Raw genomic sequence first — 18,859 nt, forward strand, 5'->3', positions numbered from 1 at the left:
ATCTTGTCATCACCTATATGTTCTAACTTACCAGTCCTTAAATTCAACTGTCTATTAACAGACTCAAATTTCACTATTCCATTTCTAATGTTTGAAATGGAATGAATGACCCCAGCATACTTACATGGAATTTACTGAATAATATTAGTTATTGGGTCTCATTAACACTTACATTCACTGATCCCTCTGTTCATTGATTCATAATTAGCAAGATACACACATATTTCTATCAGCTTAAAAGCTGATCTGCCCTTAGCTTAGAGCTAATTTTTCCCATTAAAGGCATTATCTCCCTAAATACAGAATAAAAACAAAGCACATAAAATTCACTTTGCAATTTCAATGTTTATTTCTGATACCAAAACTTGACAGCACACAAGAAAAAAAAAACAAAGCAATAGACAGGAACAGCAAATAAAGTTATCTTGCATGCCACTTTCTATCAACAGGATGTGGCTCTCTAGATAAGATGGGTTTAGAAGGAATCTGAGGCTTCAGCCTCACTCGAGGGAAAAACTATTCCAATTGATGATGAGTATCCATGAACCTAAGAAAGAAATTTTTTTTAAAAATCCTTGATATATATTAAATAGATGCAACATGACACCAAATACTGCTTCCTTTATTTCCCTCACCTCCACACCATGGCTTTTCTATGGCTCCTACTTTATGCATACAAATTTGACCTCATCAAGCCTATATCCCTAACTCCCAAGAACCCCAGTTGCCCAATCCAAAGTGATATACTTACCCAACATCTTACTCGACCCAGAAAAAACCAATGGCACCAAAGCTGGCAGCAAAGTTGGCACTGGCTGTACCACCAGGACCAATAATAGGACCAGTAAAGGTCTGAGGAAACCTGGAGCGGGCATTCTGGTGGTATCTAGCCCAGAAGGTAAATGGGATTCTGGACCACGGATCTCCAAAATCTCCTTCCTCGTCCCAGGTCAGCAGCTCAAACTCAATGTCATCCCAGCTCCACGGACCAGACACAGCCTCATCTCCAATCCCCATTCGGCTTCTTGCTTCAGCCCGGGCCTCAGCCTCAGCTGCTGCAGCATCGAGAGCATCCAAAGCCTCATCTGCAGCCTCCATGAACTGTGCAGTCCAGTCACGAGGATCCCTCTTCTGAACCTGAGATGAAAAATACAAAATAAAATAAAACTCAATTCACAATATAGCCAAACATACAATCATAAGTGTATTCTAATAGATGAACAAAAAATTGTGATATATATATATACACATACATGTATGTACACACACACACACACACACACACACACACACACACACACACACACACACACACTAATGGAAAATTACTCAGCTTTTGGTATCAATAAAACCCAACTATTTGTTGTCAGTATGGACAAAGCTAAAGGAAACTGTGCTAAGCAATCAAGATACAGCAAGACAAATACTGTATAATCTCTTATTGGTAGAGTCTACAAAAAGCCAAATTCATAGTAGAGTAGACCGGTAATTGCCAAGACCTGGAGCAAAGTGAGCAAGCAATAGAAAGATATTATTTAAAGGATATGAAGTTTCTGGTAGACAGGGTTAGATGAGTCCTGGAGACCTATCATATATAATCATGATTATGTATTAATGATTAATGATTATGTATTACATATTTGAAAACTGCTAAGAGATTGGGCTTTAAATGTTATTAACTGAAAAAAGGTAAATATGTGAAGTAATGGATCATACACAATAAACATAACATAATACTGAACCCCACAAATACATACAATTTTTACTAATAAATTAAAAATAAGTGAAAAGAACAGTCAACACTTAAGAATAAATCATGTTGTAGCCCATAAATATTATCTATTTCTGTCAGCTATACTGTAAAGTTTAGGGGAAATTTTTCGTTTTTAAAATATGGCATTTTATCTGCAGAACTTATTCATCTGCTCTAACTGAAATTTCATACTCTTTAACCAGCATCCTCCAATTCCCTATCCCATCCCCAGCCCTGGCAAGTCCCATTCTGTTCTTTTATAAGTGCAACTCTTTTTAAGAGTCCACATTGAGATCATTCAGCAAAATAAAAAAATGTGTCTGTCTTGTGACTCTAAACTTAGGGCTTAGATGCTGTCCCTGAGCTTTGTTGCTCAATGGTACTAATCTCCTACCTGAACCACAGCTCCATTTCAGGGGTTTGGGGGTTGGTAGTTAACTGGAGTTAAGAGTTTTATGAATTTTCCTGCCTGGACTGGCTTTGAACCTTGATTCTCAAATCTTAGCTTCTTGAGTAGCTAGGATTACAGGTGTGAGCGACCAGCACCCAGCAATAATTTTTTTAAATCTTAATATGCATTAACCATCTAACATACATATCAACATATCAATGACCCTATTTGGTTACTGCTCACAGAGCAAGCAATATACCTAGGATATCATCATTCTTACTCTTGGCCATGGATATACCTCATCTTTTAACTTATCTTTCCCAGACACAGATATACCTCATCCCTTAACCTAACAATTTTAGAACAGTTCTTCTATTACCTCTGCAATGAATCGCAACACTTTCATCTTGCTAGTCTCATGGTAGGAACGAAGGCCCCAGAGGAACTCATACTCCGGAGGGTTGCTATTGGGCACTCGTCTATAGTCCAGATATCTGAAAGAGTGAAAAAGTCTGTGTCTACCTATCCAGGCAGAATAAAAGCCCACCAATACCTAAGAATCTCAGTTTGAAATTTATTTCAAGTAGTAACTCTCTTACCCTATATTCATTCCCAGACACAATTTAGGACATTTACTTATTAGGCCTTTGAATCCTGTGCCAGTTATTGTACACTAAGCAATCACTCACAGCTAAAGTTTGTACAATCACAGAAAAGAAAACATTAATCTTACCGTAAACCTATGCCAAAGCTCTAGCTCCACATTCTTGTTAATCCTGTTGAGCCATAGATAGGCCAATACCATCATTACACTACTGTGCAAATACCTCTACCTGACACAGCCTTGAGAATGTCTATAGTGAAGACTATGGACAAGTTTCACTTATAAGATAACTATATATGGCAGAAACATTCAACCTTAAGAAGTATAATCAATAAACACAGTACAGATTTGCTTCTCTATGAACCTATATACCGAACACTGTTAAAAAACAAAGAAGCGCTGGGTGCCAGTGGCTCTCGCCTGTAATCTTAGCTACTCAGAAGGCTGAGATCTGAGGATCACAGTTCAAAGCCAGCCTGGGCAAAAAAAGCTGTGAAACTCTAATCTCCAACAAACTACTCAGAAAAACTGGAAGTGGCACTGTGGCTCAAGTGGTAGAGTGCTAGCCTTGAGCTGAAGAGCTAAAGGACAGCGCCCAGGCCCAGAGTTCAAGCCCCATGACTGACAAAAAAGAAAAAAGAAAAAAAAAGAAGCATGGACAAGAAAAGGATCCATATACATTACTTACTTCTGCTTTACAAACTCATAGGTAAGAAGTTTTCTTAGGTCTCCTAGAAGGGGATGCCTCACCCTGATAGTTTAAAAAAAGAAAAAAGAAAAACTTAATCAGACTATGACTTTGTCCAAAGGCAAAGGACTTTCCAGCACCAGGTCAGAAATATGAAAAGAGGCAGAATTCAAGACTTTCTATATCCCTCTATCCACCCTTGGGCTATGAACCTCCCCAAACAAACCTCTCCTCCAACACAACCAGGTTAATGCAATTCTGTGACCATCTTCTGTTGCCAAAATATGATTCAAACAAGCAAGAGATGAGAGCCAATCATACCCTGGTCGCAGTCCCATTTTGCGTAGTGCCTCCCAGAGGACAGCTACAGTGGGAGGCAAGGAGAGACAAGACATACAAAATGAGCTTGGAAATCAGGTTGTGGCCAACCCCCTACTGCAAGTCCAGCCACTCACCCTCACTGGCACGGTTGCCATTCATAAAGATGATGCCCAGTATCACTAAGAGGAGACCCAGCTTGGGTGTGTCTTTGGTCCTAAAGGAGTAAAAAGAATATATTTTCAGTAGCTATTTGCATGAGCAAACCTCAGCCACTTTACCCAGGTAGCCTCCTCAATACAGTTAGATAGGAGAGAATTACACCCCCCCCCAGCTCTGCTCATGACCTCCTTTATCACCCTAAACCCTCAATAATTTGAAACTCTTGGAAATGGTTTAACCATCACTAAGAAAGGTCATTTTCCTTTCCACCTCCTTTCCCAGCTTACGTTCCCAGTATGCCAGCAAGAGATTCAGGGGTACTGATGAGAATATACAGGTGTTCTTCCTTGTCAATTTCCTTCAGTTGAATCCCAAATTTCTATAGGGGTAAGAAAACAGACTATGAAATTACAAATCTGGCTACCCATAGGTAGTCACTCAGGTCTCTGTGAGACTTGCCCCAAATACCCAACAGGAATCCCATGAATCTTTGAAATCAAGACTTTTCCCATCATTCCATTCCTTCAAGGCTTCATTCTTACCTTCTCCAAGACAAAGCAAGCACGTTCAATGATTTCTGGATAAACATCAGTGTATTCTCGGATAATGTCCCTCAGCATTTCTGTAGAAGGGGGCAACTGGAGTGAGTGAGGGGAACAAAGCAGTAGTCCCTTTGCCAACCCTGCTCAAAGGTGGAAAGACGGTACCATGCATGTATGGAAGGAAAAGGACAGGAAACTAAAGGGTACCAGGCACCAAGGAGTCATGCTACAATCCTAGCTACTCAGGAAGCTTGAGAGCTGAGAATCACAGTTCAAAGGCAATCCAGGGAAGGAAAGTTCATGAGAACCTTATCTGCAATTTACAACCAAACAAAAATTGGAATTGGAGGTGTGGCCCCAGTGAAAGAGCACCAGCCTTGAGTAAAAAAGCTCAAGGGACAGTGATCAGACCCTGGGTTCAAATGCTAGTACCAGCACACACTACATAAGGAAAAGACATAAGCAAAAGCAAAGGGATGTCAACAGAGCATATGGAAGGGGCCCTGGATTCCTACCTGAACGCTTGATGGGTACCTTTGTGTAGTCTTTAAGCATCAGGTACTTGACCAACTTATTTGCCTTGGAAGAGAAAAAGAAATAATCATATTTGTAAAAAATTTGGCTAAATATAAATTAAAGGACAATAATAATAATAAAAAGAAGGAAAGTAAAAAGTGGAAGGACAGCTCTTACTCTTTCCTGAAGAAGGGCCACATCTCGGGGCTGTGGGGCACCTAGATTCTGAGAGGCACGAGAGTTGGGGGAAGGTCGAAGATTAGGTGAGGGTCGCAGGTTCTGCCAGTCAGGTGGAATTGGCCAATCAGGAGTGATCCAGTCAGGTGGAATTGGCCAGTCAGTGGGAAGTGACCAATCAGGTGGCAGTGGCCAATCAGGCGGTAGTGGCCAATCAGGAGGGCCTTGCCAGTCTGGAGGGCCTTGCCAGCTTGCTGCGGTCTGCCATCCTGATGGGGCCTGCCATCCAGGAGGATTCTGCCAGGCTACGGGGTTTGGCCAGACAACTGGGCCAGACCAGACAATGGGATTTGGCCAGATCACTGGATTCTGCCATATCACTGGGCTTGGCCAGATTACTGGATTTTGCCAAGCAACTGGATTCTGCCAGGCTGGTGGAGTCTGCCTAGCCACAGGGCTCTGACGTGCTGCTGGGTTCTGCCTGGCTGTCTGGTTTTGCCAGCCAGATGGATTCTGCCAAGCCAGTGGGGTCTGCCAGAGCACATGAGGGGGTACACCAGGTGCATTCTGAGTGGTCACTGGAACAGGTGGAGATCTCCATGTTCCTGCAGCCAGTGGAGGCTGTCTCTGATCCCCACTGTTCTCTTCCACATTTAAGTTATTAATCTGCATGATCAGAAATAAGTAAAGTCTGAGGTTACTAGTTGGTCCTATGCCTTTATTGTATCTACTTTGGGAAGGTCCTCTAAACATTCACTTATAATGACAGCAGGATCACTAGCTACTGGTCACCTTGAACCCTAGACTTGTCTTTTACTGTCTTACAGGAAGGAATTTTCTCTCCAAACCAAACCAAGAGCAACCAAAGGCAAGGTCTAAGGCTTTTCCTCTTCTTATTCCCACCATTGCTTAGCTTATATAGCCCTGGATTCATGTCATTTCATCTTTCTTACACGTATGCTTCCTTCTCTGTAAAACTGAGACTAGGAGTTTCAGTGTGATGGTTCATACCTTCAACCTCAGCTACTGAGGAGGTGGAAGACAGGATTGTGGTTTGAGGCCAGCCATGGCAAAAAAATTAATAATAAAGTTATTGAGACCCTATCCTCATTTGCACCTGAGAACTCAGCTCACAGGAGTTGAAGTTAGGAGGATCCTAACCCAAAGCTAGGCCTGAAAAAACTAAAACAAAAGGGCTGGGGGGCATGGCTCAAGTAGTAGAGCACTAGCAAGCACAAGGCCCTGAGTTCAAACCCCAGTACCACCAAAACAAAAAGTGACAACCAAAACAAAAAACCCTCAGACTATGATCCCAAGCTAATAAGGAGGTACCTGTAATTACAGATTTAATGAAGAAACCTGTATGAGTGTGCCTAGCTTGAGCCCTAACACATAGTGGCTGCTATATGAATGTAAGATGAATTGTACACAGGTAGTATATATTATCTGTGTCTCTGTATTAACTGTCCATCAATTTGTGGACAGAAGTAAGCATTTAACTCAACATCTACTACAAACTAGTTGAACAAATATAGGCAGTTATATTTATATGTGTTTTTGTTTAAAACAAACCTCAAAGAAAGGATAAAACCAAAGCAAAGTGATGTTAGTAGAGATCTCACCTTGCGGGTTCTCTTGCCTCGAATTATAGTCCGAGACTCCAGATTCTGAGCCTGGGAACCATCTGATGTCTGTGCAGCTGCACCATCAGGTTCATATATACCTAAGTTGGTCTCTATGTCACCCTGGGAATTGGCCATTTTGGCATCAATTAAGTTCTGGCTCTGGCTATCAGCTGTAGGAGCCTTAGTGGTATCATTCCACACCTTGAAGGTTGTCTTAGGCTGGTTGTTAGCTATCTCATTGGCCTTAGGAGATGGAGACAAATTGTAGTTGTCATTTGGGCCCACCTTAGTAGTGGCTTTCTGAGCCTTAAAGGCCAACTCAGACTTGGTAGTGGCTAATTCACCAGTACTTCCAGCATGGGAAAAATCACAGGCAGTATTTGGACCCCTCAGAGTGGTATTGTGGTACTTAACAGCTGCCTTAGGCTGGGTATTGGGCATCTCCTTGGCATTATGTGTCTGAGAGAAATCATAGACACCATTTGGGCCTTTTGTGGTAGCATTCTGGGCTCTAAAAGCTGTCTTAGGCCTAGTGGCTGCTACTGAGACTTCAGTGTCAACCACTGCATTGGCAGTTAAAGGCTGTAAACTCTGGGGACTAGCAGTCTGGCTGCTGGCAACTGCTGTGGCAGGGTTAGTAGGTGGAGCCTCTGAGATGTGGATGGCCTCCATCAAGGTCTGCATAAGCAAGGCGCTGTCTTCTACAGAGGCCTCAGCCTGAAAATACAAGAGAGAAAAAATTAAATCCCAGGCCTCAAAAGCCAGATAAGGAGTGGCAGAGCTGAGAAAGCTCAGAGGAGGCAGACACTGTAACAGTGTAAAAAAGAGGCCGGCCAGAGACAGAGATCTAGGGGCAGACCCCGGTCCAGGGAAGGAGGAGGAGGAGGCAGGCCAAGTACAAACTGGTAAATATGGGGGAGGGGCAAAGGGGTGGAGTTGCGCGAAGAGACTGCGTGGAGTGGGGTGGGGCACTGAGAAGGGCCCACGAGGTTTGCAGTGGGAACTCAGTATTGTGAGGCGGAACTAGGAGTTGAGGCTAAGGAGAATTGCAAAGGGTGAAGAAAGGTAGAGGTGGGAGTTTGGGGGAAGGGACGACAGACTGCTCTGCACGCATCAGGGCTAGGGCGGGGGGGGGGGGGGGGGGGGGGAGGCTCCTTACAAACCAGCAGTCTCTGGGCAAATTGCCTTACTAACAGGGTCTCCCCTTTCTCTGAGCAGGGACTAATAGCAAAACGGGACGCCCCTCCCCCCTTCCCTAAATGCTGAGAATGAGCAAGTCAACGGACTCTAGGCACGAAAGGGCAAACTAGATCCTGGCAATTGGGCAACTGAAGAAGCCCAAAGGGGGAGGCTTGTCCACTTTGAGAAATGGCGGGGTGAGGAGAGGAGCTCACCTGGAAGCCGAGAAGGCCCGCACCACAGTCCATTTTCTGAGCCATGGCTCCCGTCTCCAGCAAGAGCGGAGCCTAGGAGGTGGGGTAGTAAAAGAGGGGCGAGGCATTACACTACAGAAGGCAAATACAAGGGGCCGGATAGGGGGTGTGGTCTGGTGGGAAGCAGAGGAGAGAACTGTGGAGATGGGTTTGAAGAACCGGCCAGAATGGGGCGGGAAAAGTAAATGGCTTTCCCAATGGAGATTCAAAATGTCCAGTAGCTGGCAGGGAAGGGCTTCAAATTTGCGGTTCAGGAAGTATTAAGAAGCGTGGGTGGGGGGGTGAGGTTAGGTTGGAATTCGAATATGGGGAGTTTAACGGACATTCAAACTAGATATTGTTAAATGCTACAGACTGAGGTAAAAACAAAACACTAACAAAAAAACTGAGGGTTCTGTGAAGTGGGTTCAGAGAATGAGGGTTTCAAATCAGGAAAGATTGGGGGGGGGGTAATTCGGGCTTCAGGCAGCGGAAGGGGGTTCTGAATCGAGAGGTAAAGGAACTGGAAATTTTTTTTTAAATGGAGGGGATCCGCCTGTACGACGGGGCAGATGCCCTGTGGGGGGTAAATCTCACCTTGCCTTCCGCAGCCCCAACCCTAACCCCCTCGGTGCTTGCCTTCTTCACGACTCAGGATCAGGACTGCGTTGTTTGGCTCAGCACTGCACTCTCTCCTAGTCCAGGAGAAAATGCCAGCGCGGCAGCAACGACGACCCCGCCTCTTCAACTAATATACCACCCACTGCTTGAGGAAGCGGCGCGCATGCGTAAGACCTAACTGACCAAATAAATGTCCCGCCTCCTTTCCCAACAAAAGCTTCATCCAGGAGACCACTGTGCGCATGTGTGCACCAGAGGAACAGCCTCTCCTTCTCACCCCCCACCCCATTCACCGCTTTGCCAATACACCACTCGCCACAAACCAAGTCCACAGGGTAAAAAGACTCTTCCTCTTTCTGTGCACGCCTCCCTGACAGAGGAGCCTATAGCTCTAGGTTCTACCCTTAGCTCCTCAAAGAGCTCCCTACCTATTCCGCAATGCGTGTCTATTCTGTCCCTTGAAACTCCCCTATTCAGAGCCCCTCCAGCCAGGTCCTCTTGTCTCTCTCCCCTGTTGCCAAGCACCACTTAGGTCTTAATTGAGGTATCAATATACGGGGTCTCATTGCAACAAGTGTTTGACCTCTGTGGAGTTGACCTACTTTCTGACACAGGAAATAACAAGACTGAAAAAGCCAGAGAGTATGGAGTTAAAGTAGCAATACTTCACAAGACTCCATGTTACCCACTCCCCTCTAGCTGCCAGACTAAGAAAGAACAGTAGATTCTTTCCTGTTCTTTTTTTTTTTCAACTCCAGACATGAAAATACTTTTCGAAATGTGGGGGAGGAAAAGGCACAGCTCATACTTCACAGCAGGGTCTGTGCTGGGGCTTGCTTCCTTTTCACAGTAGCCTTGAGAAATTGGTGCCAGCACCCCCATTTAAAAACAACTAGAAGCTGAGACACTAGTCAGACAAGGCAAATTTTGATTTGCATTTTCCTGACTGCAAAGCCCATGCAACCTCCCCTACCCCAACACCTGCCCAACATGAAATAAATGTGTTATGTTCTAGAAGGCCTAAACTCATGCTCTGAGTTCTATGGGGGTCCAGCCAAAAGTGGAACTTGTGCCTTGAGGTCCATTCTGTGCTCCCACCCACAGGCCTCTTCCTATGAGTAATGTTGTCACACTGTCCCTCAGGCCTTCCTTGTGCCTGCTAAACCTGAAAGAACAGTCAGATGCGTATGTGTCTGCCCTGCAGGGAGAAACTGGACTGGACCTCAGAATTCCAGGGACTGAATACTGGCTGCCTTTCTCCAACTGTGTGAGCCTCCTTGTGACACTCAACTACTCTAAGCCTCATTTCTCAATATTCAAAAACACAGCAAGTGAGTCTTGCCCCCCCCTAAAAAAAAAAACCACACAGGTTTCTGTGCTTCTAGGATGACTGGAAAAATTCACCAAAGCAGAAGATGACATACAGATGTAAGGTGACTCAATCAAACTAAACTGATAATGCTTCAAAACCCAAGGTAGAACTTCATGGATGTCCTATTAATTCTACCATTAGCTCCATCCAGGAGCCTGAATATGAAAGGAAGCTAATGGTAGGAAGGACTGCAACATTTGGTCCCCAAGGGCCAACATCAATTCTACCTGGCTGGATGACTTTCCTCTTGTGTTGCATAGCAACCTACCTCTGTCAGCTGCCTGTATTTCTTCAGCACTTCCTCTGTAAAGTGTCTGCAGTAGGACGTGATCAGACTCAGCAAAAGAGATTCAAGATACATCTATCAACATCCATGAATTCTAGATCTGTAATCTAATCAAGTACTTCACTTCATAAACTGCATATCTTTCAGTATTTCTCCATATGTATTCTCCTTTCCACCATCCCTTCTCCATATGCCTTCTCTCTCCACATCAGAATATAAGCCTTTTAGGCTGATGAATTTTTGTCTGTTTTATTCATGTTATATATCCTCAGTACCTAGAATAATATTGGTACATTTTATATGTTTAATACTTTTTAATCAGGAAATTAATCACGTCTGCCTTATTGCTAAAGAAATCTAAGAAGCAGTTTTGCTTTGATAATCAGGAAATTAATCACTCTGCCTAATTGCTAAAGTAAGAAATCCAAGAAGCAGTTTTACTTTGATAAGTTCACTTCATCACACAAATATTTATTTTTTGTAGAAATAATGCACAGATTACAAAAACTCAAACACTATCTAAAATATTTTAAAAATTAAGTAGACATCACTTTAAATGTCACTACTTTGTGATGAATGCTAATCTTATGTATCTTTTATATAGCTCATACAGCAAATACAGATGTGCATTCTTGTTATCAATGACATTATAGATATACTTTATTTTTAAATTACAGTATTTTGCCTGTTTATTCTTTCACTTCTATCTCCACCTGTCAGACATGCTTTAGCCCCATGTTTGTACTTCCATGCCCCAAAGGTCATAGTTTATTTTATAATAAATAAGATCATATTTTGTAAACTTTTTTGCATCTGATTTGTATTATTTACAACCTACTTCTTTAAATTGATTCTTTTGAATAGGAATATAATCCATGATAGTTATGTACCACAATGTATTCAAGCATTCCCCACAGATAAGACTTTAATGTTAGTTTAAGACCTTCAGCAGAAACACATGCAAACAACACTACAATCAAAGTACCTATGTGTATATTCATTTCAATGCCTAATGCATTTTTATTTCTATGTCAGCATATACCCAACAGTAAGAATGAAATACTTTTTAGTACTTGATAACAGACTTGTCCCTTATTTTGCCAATTTAATGTGTATTTTTGTCATTTACTGGTAGTTTTAATTTGTTTTTCTGCTAAGTGATGTGGGAGAATACACTTTTATAAAATAATAGAAACATAAAAATTCAACATAAAATATGTACAAGTCTTTTATCTATTTTAGGAAGAGATTGCTTTATCTTTATCTTATTGTTTTTTGGGAGTCCTTCAACAGAGCTTATTAAAAACTTCGATGCTGAACTCCAGGAAATAGAAAAACCAAACAACAACCAAAAACAGTGGGAGATGGGAAAGGATGGGAAGGGGAAACAAAGGAGGAGGCAACAATGCTTGATAAGAAATGTACTCATTATCTTGCCCATGTAATTATAACCCCTCTATACAATATTTTCACACAAAAAAAATTGGGGCTGAAGCTGGGAATCGGTGGCTCACGCCTGTAATCCTCGCTACTCAGGAGGCTCAGATCTGAGGATCGCAGTTCAAAGCCAGCCCCAGCAGGAAAGTCCATGAGATTCTTATCTCCAATAAACCACTAGAAAACTGGAAGTGGCACTGTGGCTCAAAAGGTAGAGCACTAAGTAGAGCACTCGCCTTGAACTGAAGAGCTGAGGGATGGCGCCCAATCCCAGAGTTCAAGCCCCACGACCGACCAAAACAAAAAAAAATTGGGGCTTAGCCAGGGGCTGATGATTCATATCTGTAATCCTAGCTACTAAAAGGCTGAGATATGAGAATCGTGGTTCGAAGCTAGCCCAGTCAGGAAAGTTCATGAGACTATCTCCAATTAACTACGAAAAGCCAGAAGTGAAGCTGTGGCTCAAGTGATACAGCACTAGCCTTGAACTCAAAAGCTCGGGGTCAGTGCCTAGATGGGAGTTCAAGCCCCAGAACCAGCACAGAAAACAACAACCAAAAACAAACAAATTGGGGACTGGTTAGATGTATTTAAGATTTATTTTTCCAATTTGTGTGTGTGTGTGTGTGTGTGTGTGTGTGTGTGTGTGTGTGTGTGTGTGTGTGTATAAGTTCCCATTTCCCTGGTGAGGGGGAGGGGAATAATCCAGAAATGCAATTTTGAGGATTTATAGTAAATTCATGTTAGTTTTACCAAAAACTACTGAACTTTCCTGGAGCAATCTTATCATTCCATCAGCATTATCTACCCAGCATTTGTTATCTATATTTTTAGCAACTGATGTGTAGGAACATCTCAGTGTGGTTTTGATACCCCTAATTTGTGGTTTTGATATCCCTAATCATTTAATATGTGGATATTTTTCCATGTGCTTATTTTCCATCCATGTATCTTTTGCCCATTTTTGAATTTTTTTTGTTTTAAAAGGTTGCTTTGATAAACTATACTCATGTTGACGTATTGAATTGTTAACTATTTAACGATAATAAAAGTGTAATTAAAGACAATAAAAATAAATTATGAGCCTTTTCGTCAAATATTGTGTTTTCTCTTGATTTATAGCTTGACTTTTCATCCTTTTCATACAGTCTTTTTGAGAAATTAGGCCTTCCCACCTAGGCAAAACATAGCATTAGGGAGGGGCTCCAAAATGGTTCAAGTTCGAAGATGAAGGGGGGAAAGCATGACTCAGCAAGATGCATGTTCCATGAGGGAGGTAGAGGATGACTCATCAAGATACTAGTTCAATGGTGGAGATGATGACTCAGCAAGAGTCTTGCCCCTTGTGGCTATGTCCTGGTAAGTGCCTCTATCCACTCAAGAGCCCCTTCTGTATTCTTTTTTTTTTTCTGTCAGTCATGGGGCTTGAACTCTGGGCCTGGTACTGTCCCTGAGCTCTTCAGATCAAGGTGAGCACTCTACCACTTGAGCCACAGCACCACTTCCAGTTTTCTGTTGGTTAATTGGAGATAAGAGTCTCACAGACATTCCTGCTTGGGCTGGCTTTGAACCGTGATCCTCAGTCTCAGCCTCCTGAGTAGCTAGGATTAACATGTGGCTCATTCTGTATTCTTGTACTGCATGGAGATGGGAGAACCAATTGTGAGATTCCACTTGGTGCATGTCTACTCCTTGACCAACTCAACCAGGATACTCTAAAGGGAAAGAGGCAAGGGACATCAGAAAAATCCTCATGGAACTCAGTTTATGACAGACGTTTCCAGATTTCATGTTATGAAACAAAGTTGACCTGAGAAATGCTGAAAAAATGGTCTATTCCTACCCAATCATAGCATATGTATTTGCATATGGATAAGTGCAAGTAATACACATCATCTGAATTTTTTTGACAGTGCTGGGGCTTGAACTCTGGGCATGGGCATTGTCCCTGAGGTCCTTTTGCTCAAAGCTAGCACTCTACCATTTGAGCCACAGCCCTACTTCCAGGTTTTCTGGGATTAATTGGAGATCAGAATCTGACAAACTTTCATACCCAGGCTGGCTTTAAACTGCTATCCTCAGATCTCAGTCTTCTGAGTAATTAGGATTTCAGGCATGAGCCACTGGCACCTGGATAATCTGAGACTTTTGCACATAGCACAATACTCTATCACAATTATTCTGACAACATTTTGCATAACATTATAAAGCCGCCTACTCTGGATATTCCATCATAGACATTTACGTACTTGACTAAAAAAATATCATTTCTATTTATTTTTGTTCATTAAATTATCATTGTGGAACCCCCAACACACACACACACACACACACACACACACACACACACACACACACACACACACACACACACACACACCTCTGTACAAATGCTCTTTTGTTTCCTTATGGTATGTTATTAGAAGTAGAATTATTCAGGCCACCTGAAGTGGCTCATATTTGTAATGCCAGCAACTTTGGAGGAAGGTATCAAGATTGCAGAGGCAAGCCTGGCAAAAATGAGACCACATAACTTGCATTTCCACTTAGACGTTTCCCAAGATAGAAGTATGACCTTAAGATACCCTTAGAATATGTGGGTACATATTTGACCCAAATTCTTCCTCAAATCCCTAATTTTGAATGAGTTTCTTATTCTCAGGAAGAACTCATGTGATAACAACAACAAAAGCAACTGTCATGAACACAACTTGATATCTAATACATAGCAATAGAGAAGGTCAAAAAAGTGTAAAAGGAACAAGAAAACATTTAAAAAATGAACCAAGGAAGTGGAGGTGGTTCAAGTGGTAGAATACTAGCCAGGAGAAAGCCAGGCCATAGCATAAGGTCTTCAGATTACAGTAGAACATTCCCATCCCCACAAGTTGAACAGAAATAAGAGACAATAGTTTTCAAGACATTAGACACCAGTCAATGAAAAATAGTGATCCTTGACATGTTGAAAATGTAGAGCCCTTACTGCTTAAGAGGTACCTCAGACAGAGGTGACTGAGATGGAAGACAGGAAAAGTCCAAGGTTGCTGAAGTTCACAGAACCTATTGCCAGAAAGGAGAAAGTTATACATAAGAGAACTCGAGAGATCTTTGAAGGATTGCCAGCAGAGTATGGATCAGTAAATTTATAAAAGGAAAGTACCAAAACTTACAGAAAGAACCAATTGAAAGGATTCGAGATAATAAGTGCCAAAAATGATTAGAGGCTGGGCACAGGTGGCTCACACCTGTGATCTTAGCTACTCAGGAACCTGAGATCAGAAGATCACAGTTCAAAGCCAGCAGGAAAGTCCATGAGACTCTTATCTCCAATTAACCACCAGAAAACTGGAAATGGCACTGTGGTTCAAATGCTGGAGCACTCACCATGAGGTGAAGAGTTCAGGGACAGCATCCAGGCTCAGAGTTCAAGTCCCATGATTGACAAAAAAAAATGATTAGAGGAAACAAGTACTAGAAGTTCAAACAGTTCTGGGGACCATGTTAGTTCCCACCAAATAAAACCAAATTCATGTGGCATGGGATATTTATTTATATGGGCCTGGCCTCTGCAGTTGTGGCTAATAAGTTTTCAGCTTATTTCTTGCGTGGCCCTGTCTAACACATTATTTTGTATGTGTGTTCTAATCCTGGAGCTTGAAATCAGGACCTGGGCACTTTTTTGCTCAAGTCTAGTGCTCTAGGGGCTGGGAAGTTGGCTCAGTGATAGAATGCTTGCTCACATGCATGAAGCCCTGGGTTCGATTCCTCAGCACCACATAAGCAGAAAAAAGCTGGAAGTGGTGCTGTGGCTCAAGTGGTAGAGTGCTAGCCTTGAGCTGAAGAGCTCAGGGACAGTGCCCAGGCCCAGAGTTCAAGCCCCATGACCAACAAAAAAAAAAAAAAGTCTAGTATTCTACTATTTGAACCACAACTTCACTTTCAGCATTTTTTTGTGTTTAAATGGAGATAAGAGTATCCTGGACTTTCCTGCCTGGGCTGGCTTTAAACCTAGATCCTCAAATCTCAGCCTCCAGAGTATCTAAGATTACAGGCATGAACTAGTAGCATCCAGCTTGCCTAACAAATTCTTAAAGGCAAAACTTTGGGCTGGGTGTAGTGACTAATGCCTGTAATTCTAACTATTCAGAGGTGGATATATCAAGGATAGCAGTACCAGGCCAACCAATGCAACCAATAAAAAGCTAGGCAAAGTGGCAAGAGCCTGTCATCCTTGCTACGTAGGAAGCATAGATAGGAAGAACATCATCCAGGCCAGCCTGGGCATAAACATAAAGATTCTATGAAAACAATAAAGCAAAAAAAAAAAAAAAACTGGAAGGGCATGGCTCAATGTAGTATAACACTTGCCTTGCAGGTATAAATCCCTGAGTTCAAACTCTAGTACTGAAAAAAAAGACTTGAAAATATCTATTTTAAATAAGTGTACCGCCAAACAAAGCTCAGGAAGATTTATATAAACATTAAAACATCTAACACCAAAAACCAAAACTCTAGCAAAATTTCATACTAAAAATATGGCCAGCCCTATTCATACACTCATTCAAAATTTTCATTCACTGTGATCTCATACATGCTCAAGTGTGTTATTCTGTCCTCATGGACAGACTTCCCACTTTCCTTAGCATTACACACAGATCTATCAGTCCCTATCTTCCACTATCATATTATACTTATCCAGACTACCCATTCTGCAATCCTACTATTCAAAATGTTCCACATAAATTTTCACATATAATGATCCCAGTGTCTCACTATCATCCTGTCCTTTCCCTACATAATCATTACTTTTCCTTTCTCGCACACACAACCTTATGCATGCACATAAACAATTCTCATTATTCATATTACTATATATACGGTGACAAATACCACTATCATTCTTAGCTCTCCCTGTGACTTTCACTCCCTTTGTTCCTGCTTACATTAGCACAGGGATGTCCAGTTCTCAACTATTACTCATATTGTCCTCTTGTTACCATTATCACACAAACTTTCCCACATACTTTCACTTTACATTGTTATAATATTCTCCATGAAACACATGACCTAGATCACCCATCCAATGAAATGTCATTCTAATTTCCTCTCTTCTCCTCTTCTCTGGGATTCCTTTACTTTCCCTTTCCCTCTCTACCTTCTTGCCTTCTACCATACCATATACATTATTGTGTTAACCTTACATGAAACCAGATATCATAGTAAATGTCTTTCTTGAAGCCTCATTATAAAATTCTAGCAAGTATTAAGTGAAGGAACATATAGTGCTCAAAACGTACAATGTTAACCAGGCTTTGTGGCTCATGCCTATAAGTCTAGCTACTCAGGAGGCTGAGATCTGAGAATCACAGGTCAGCCTGAGTAGAAAAGTCTGTGAGACTCTTATCTCCAATTAACTAGCAAAAACCTGTGTAAGTATAGCTCAAGTGGAACAGTGCCAACCTTGAGCAAAAAAGTCAAGTGAGAGTATGAGGCACTGAGTTGAAGACACAGTACTGACGTGTGCACATGCATACACACAACAGTACAATGTTTACTGTTCTCACTTGCTAGATAATGATGAATAAATTTCTTTTGGTACATTTGCATTTAAATAACATTTCCACATTCTTTATTATACCATTTGTTGGAGTTTTTAATATATTCTTGGTATGTTATTAATTTGAAACTCTGCAGTTGAGCTATTTGTACAGTACTTCAATATTCCTAAAATACCAGTTTTGTTACAGTAAAATTTGTTATTTTTGGTCAGGTTCAAGCAAATGACAGTACTGAATATATCGCTGAGCTGTGTTATAGAGAACACTTAATCTTACTTCTATTTCCAAGTGGACTATTAGTTAGCCTATTTCCAATTAGACTAACACTCCTGATTTTCTCTCCACAGGATAAGGAATGAGTTATATGACAAGTATGTTTAGAATAAACAGTTGAGTAAGCTTGGGTTAGGTTCTTACCCTCTGCTTTCCTCCCAGGAGCCTATATGCTTAAGGAAATCCAACATTCTGACTGCCTCCTGGCCTTACAATGATGAACACTTTTGGTTAAAGTCTTATGGTTGTTGTTTTTTTTCCCCAGAATTGCTTGTGATTGAGTAAAACTGCTATATTTTATGTTCCAGTTTTGTGAAGTCCATACTAAAATCATTTTCTCGTCATCTTCATCAGTAAGGAAGATCATGTTTTAATCTTTTTATTTGACTCCCATTATCTTTCCATTTCAATTGCTTCTGAACCTACTCAGAAAATGAGTACTATTTATTGAAGACCTACAAGTTCCATGTATGATAAGCCAGCAAAGTCATATAAACTCTTTGTTAGAGAAGGTGCTATCCAGATTTTAACACAAATGGAGTACAGTTTTTATTACCACTTAAGACAAATACTGGTAACAGGATCAGGCCTAAACAAGAAAATTGTATTGCCAATACCCCTAGAAGGAATGGTTCCCTAGGACTATGGATTCAAATTCTGAAGAGGTGTTGCTACCTTAATACAGTAAGTGAATAGCAGGGAAAAGTACTAACATCCAAAATATACAAGGAATGCATACAACTCAATGCAATATGTATGTGTATATGTGTGTTAAAAATTAAAAGCCAGTTGGTAGAGTGCTATCCAATGAGCAAAAGCAGCAGGTACTGAGTTTGAGTGCCAGTCTCAGACTTAAAAAAAAATTAAAAGCCAAGTGCTAGTGTCGTACGCCTGTTATCCTTCTCAGGAGGCGGAGGTCTGAGGACAGCAGCTCAAAGCCAGCTCAGGTAGGAAAGTCCATGAGACTCTTATCTCCAATTAACCAGCAAAAAAATGGAAGTGGAGCTGTGCCTCGAGGGGTAAAGCACTGGTGTTAAGCAAAAAAAAAAAAAAAAAAAAAGCTCAGGATCCGAGCACACTGGTGGCTCATGCCTCCTAGATACTTAGGAGGCTGAGATCTGAGG

The 18,859-nt window shown here is 41.6% G+C and overlaps 1 protein-coding gene across 4 annotated transcripts in view; it reads right to left on the minus strand.

Moving 5' to 3' along the window:
- Window positions 1-325: 325 nt before the first annotated feature.
- The window catches only part of Maged1 (MAGE family member D1), a 56,834-nt gene continuing 38,300 nt past the window's right edge, over window positions 326-18,859 (minus strand). For 3 of the 4 annotated variants that reach the window (XM_070040353.1, XM_070040352.1, XM_070040355.1), the window contains 12 exons: window positions 8,171-8,242; window positions 6,774-7,493; window positions 5,152-5,817; window positions 4,974-5,037; window positions 4,459-4,538; window positions 4,204-4,295; window positions 3,892-3,971; window positions 3,758-3,800; window positions 3,437-3,499; window positions 2,524-2,638; window positions 752-1,137; window positions 326-547 (listed from right to left, as the gene is read on the minus strand). In XM_070040353.1, coding sequence (XP_069896454.1) covers window positions 760-1,137; window positions 2,524-2,638; window positions 3,437-3,499; window positions 3,758-3,800; window positions 3,892-3,971; window positions 4,204-4,295; window positions 4,459-4,538; window positions 4,974-5,037; window positions 5,152-5,817; window positions 6,774-7,493; window positions 8,171-8,215 — 2,346 coding nt within the window. In that variant the 5' untranslated portion in view covers window positions 8,216-8,242 and the 3' untranslated portion in view covers window positions 326-547; window positions 752-759. Of the gene's footprint in view, window positions 548-751; window positions 1,138-2,523; window positions 2,639-3,436; window positions 3,500-3,757; window positions 3,801-3,891; window positions 3,972-4,203; window positions 4,296-4,458; window positions 4,539-4,973; window positions 5,038-5,151; window positions 5,818-6,773; window positions 7,494-8,170; window positions 8,243-8,785; window positions 8,919-18,859 lie in introns of those variants that run through there. The other variant, XM_070040354.1, reaches the window with a different exon arrangement.

This window comes from Dipodomys merriami, unplaced genomic scaffold, assembly GCF_024711535.1.
Source record: "Dipodomys merriami isolate MVZ:Mamm:240054 unplaced genomic scaffold, mDipMer1.0.p SCAF_3, whole genome shotgun sequence".
Classification (NCBI taxonomy): domain Eukaryota; kingdom Metazoa; phylum Chordata; class Mammalia; order Rodentia; family Heteromyidae; genus Dipodomys; species Dipodomys merriami.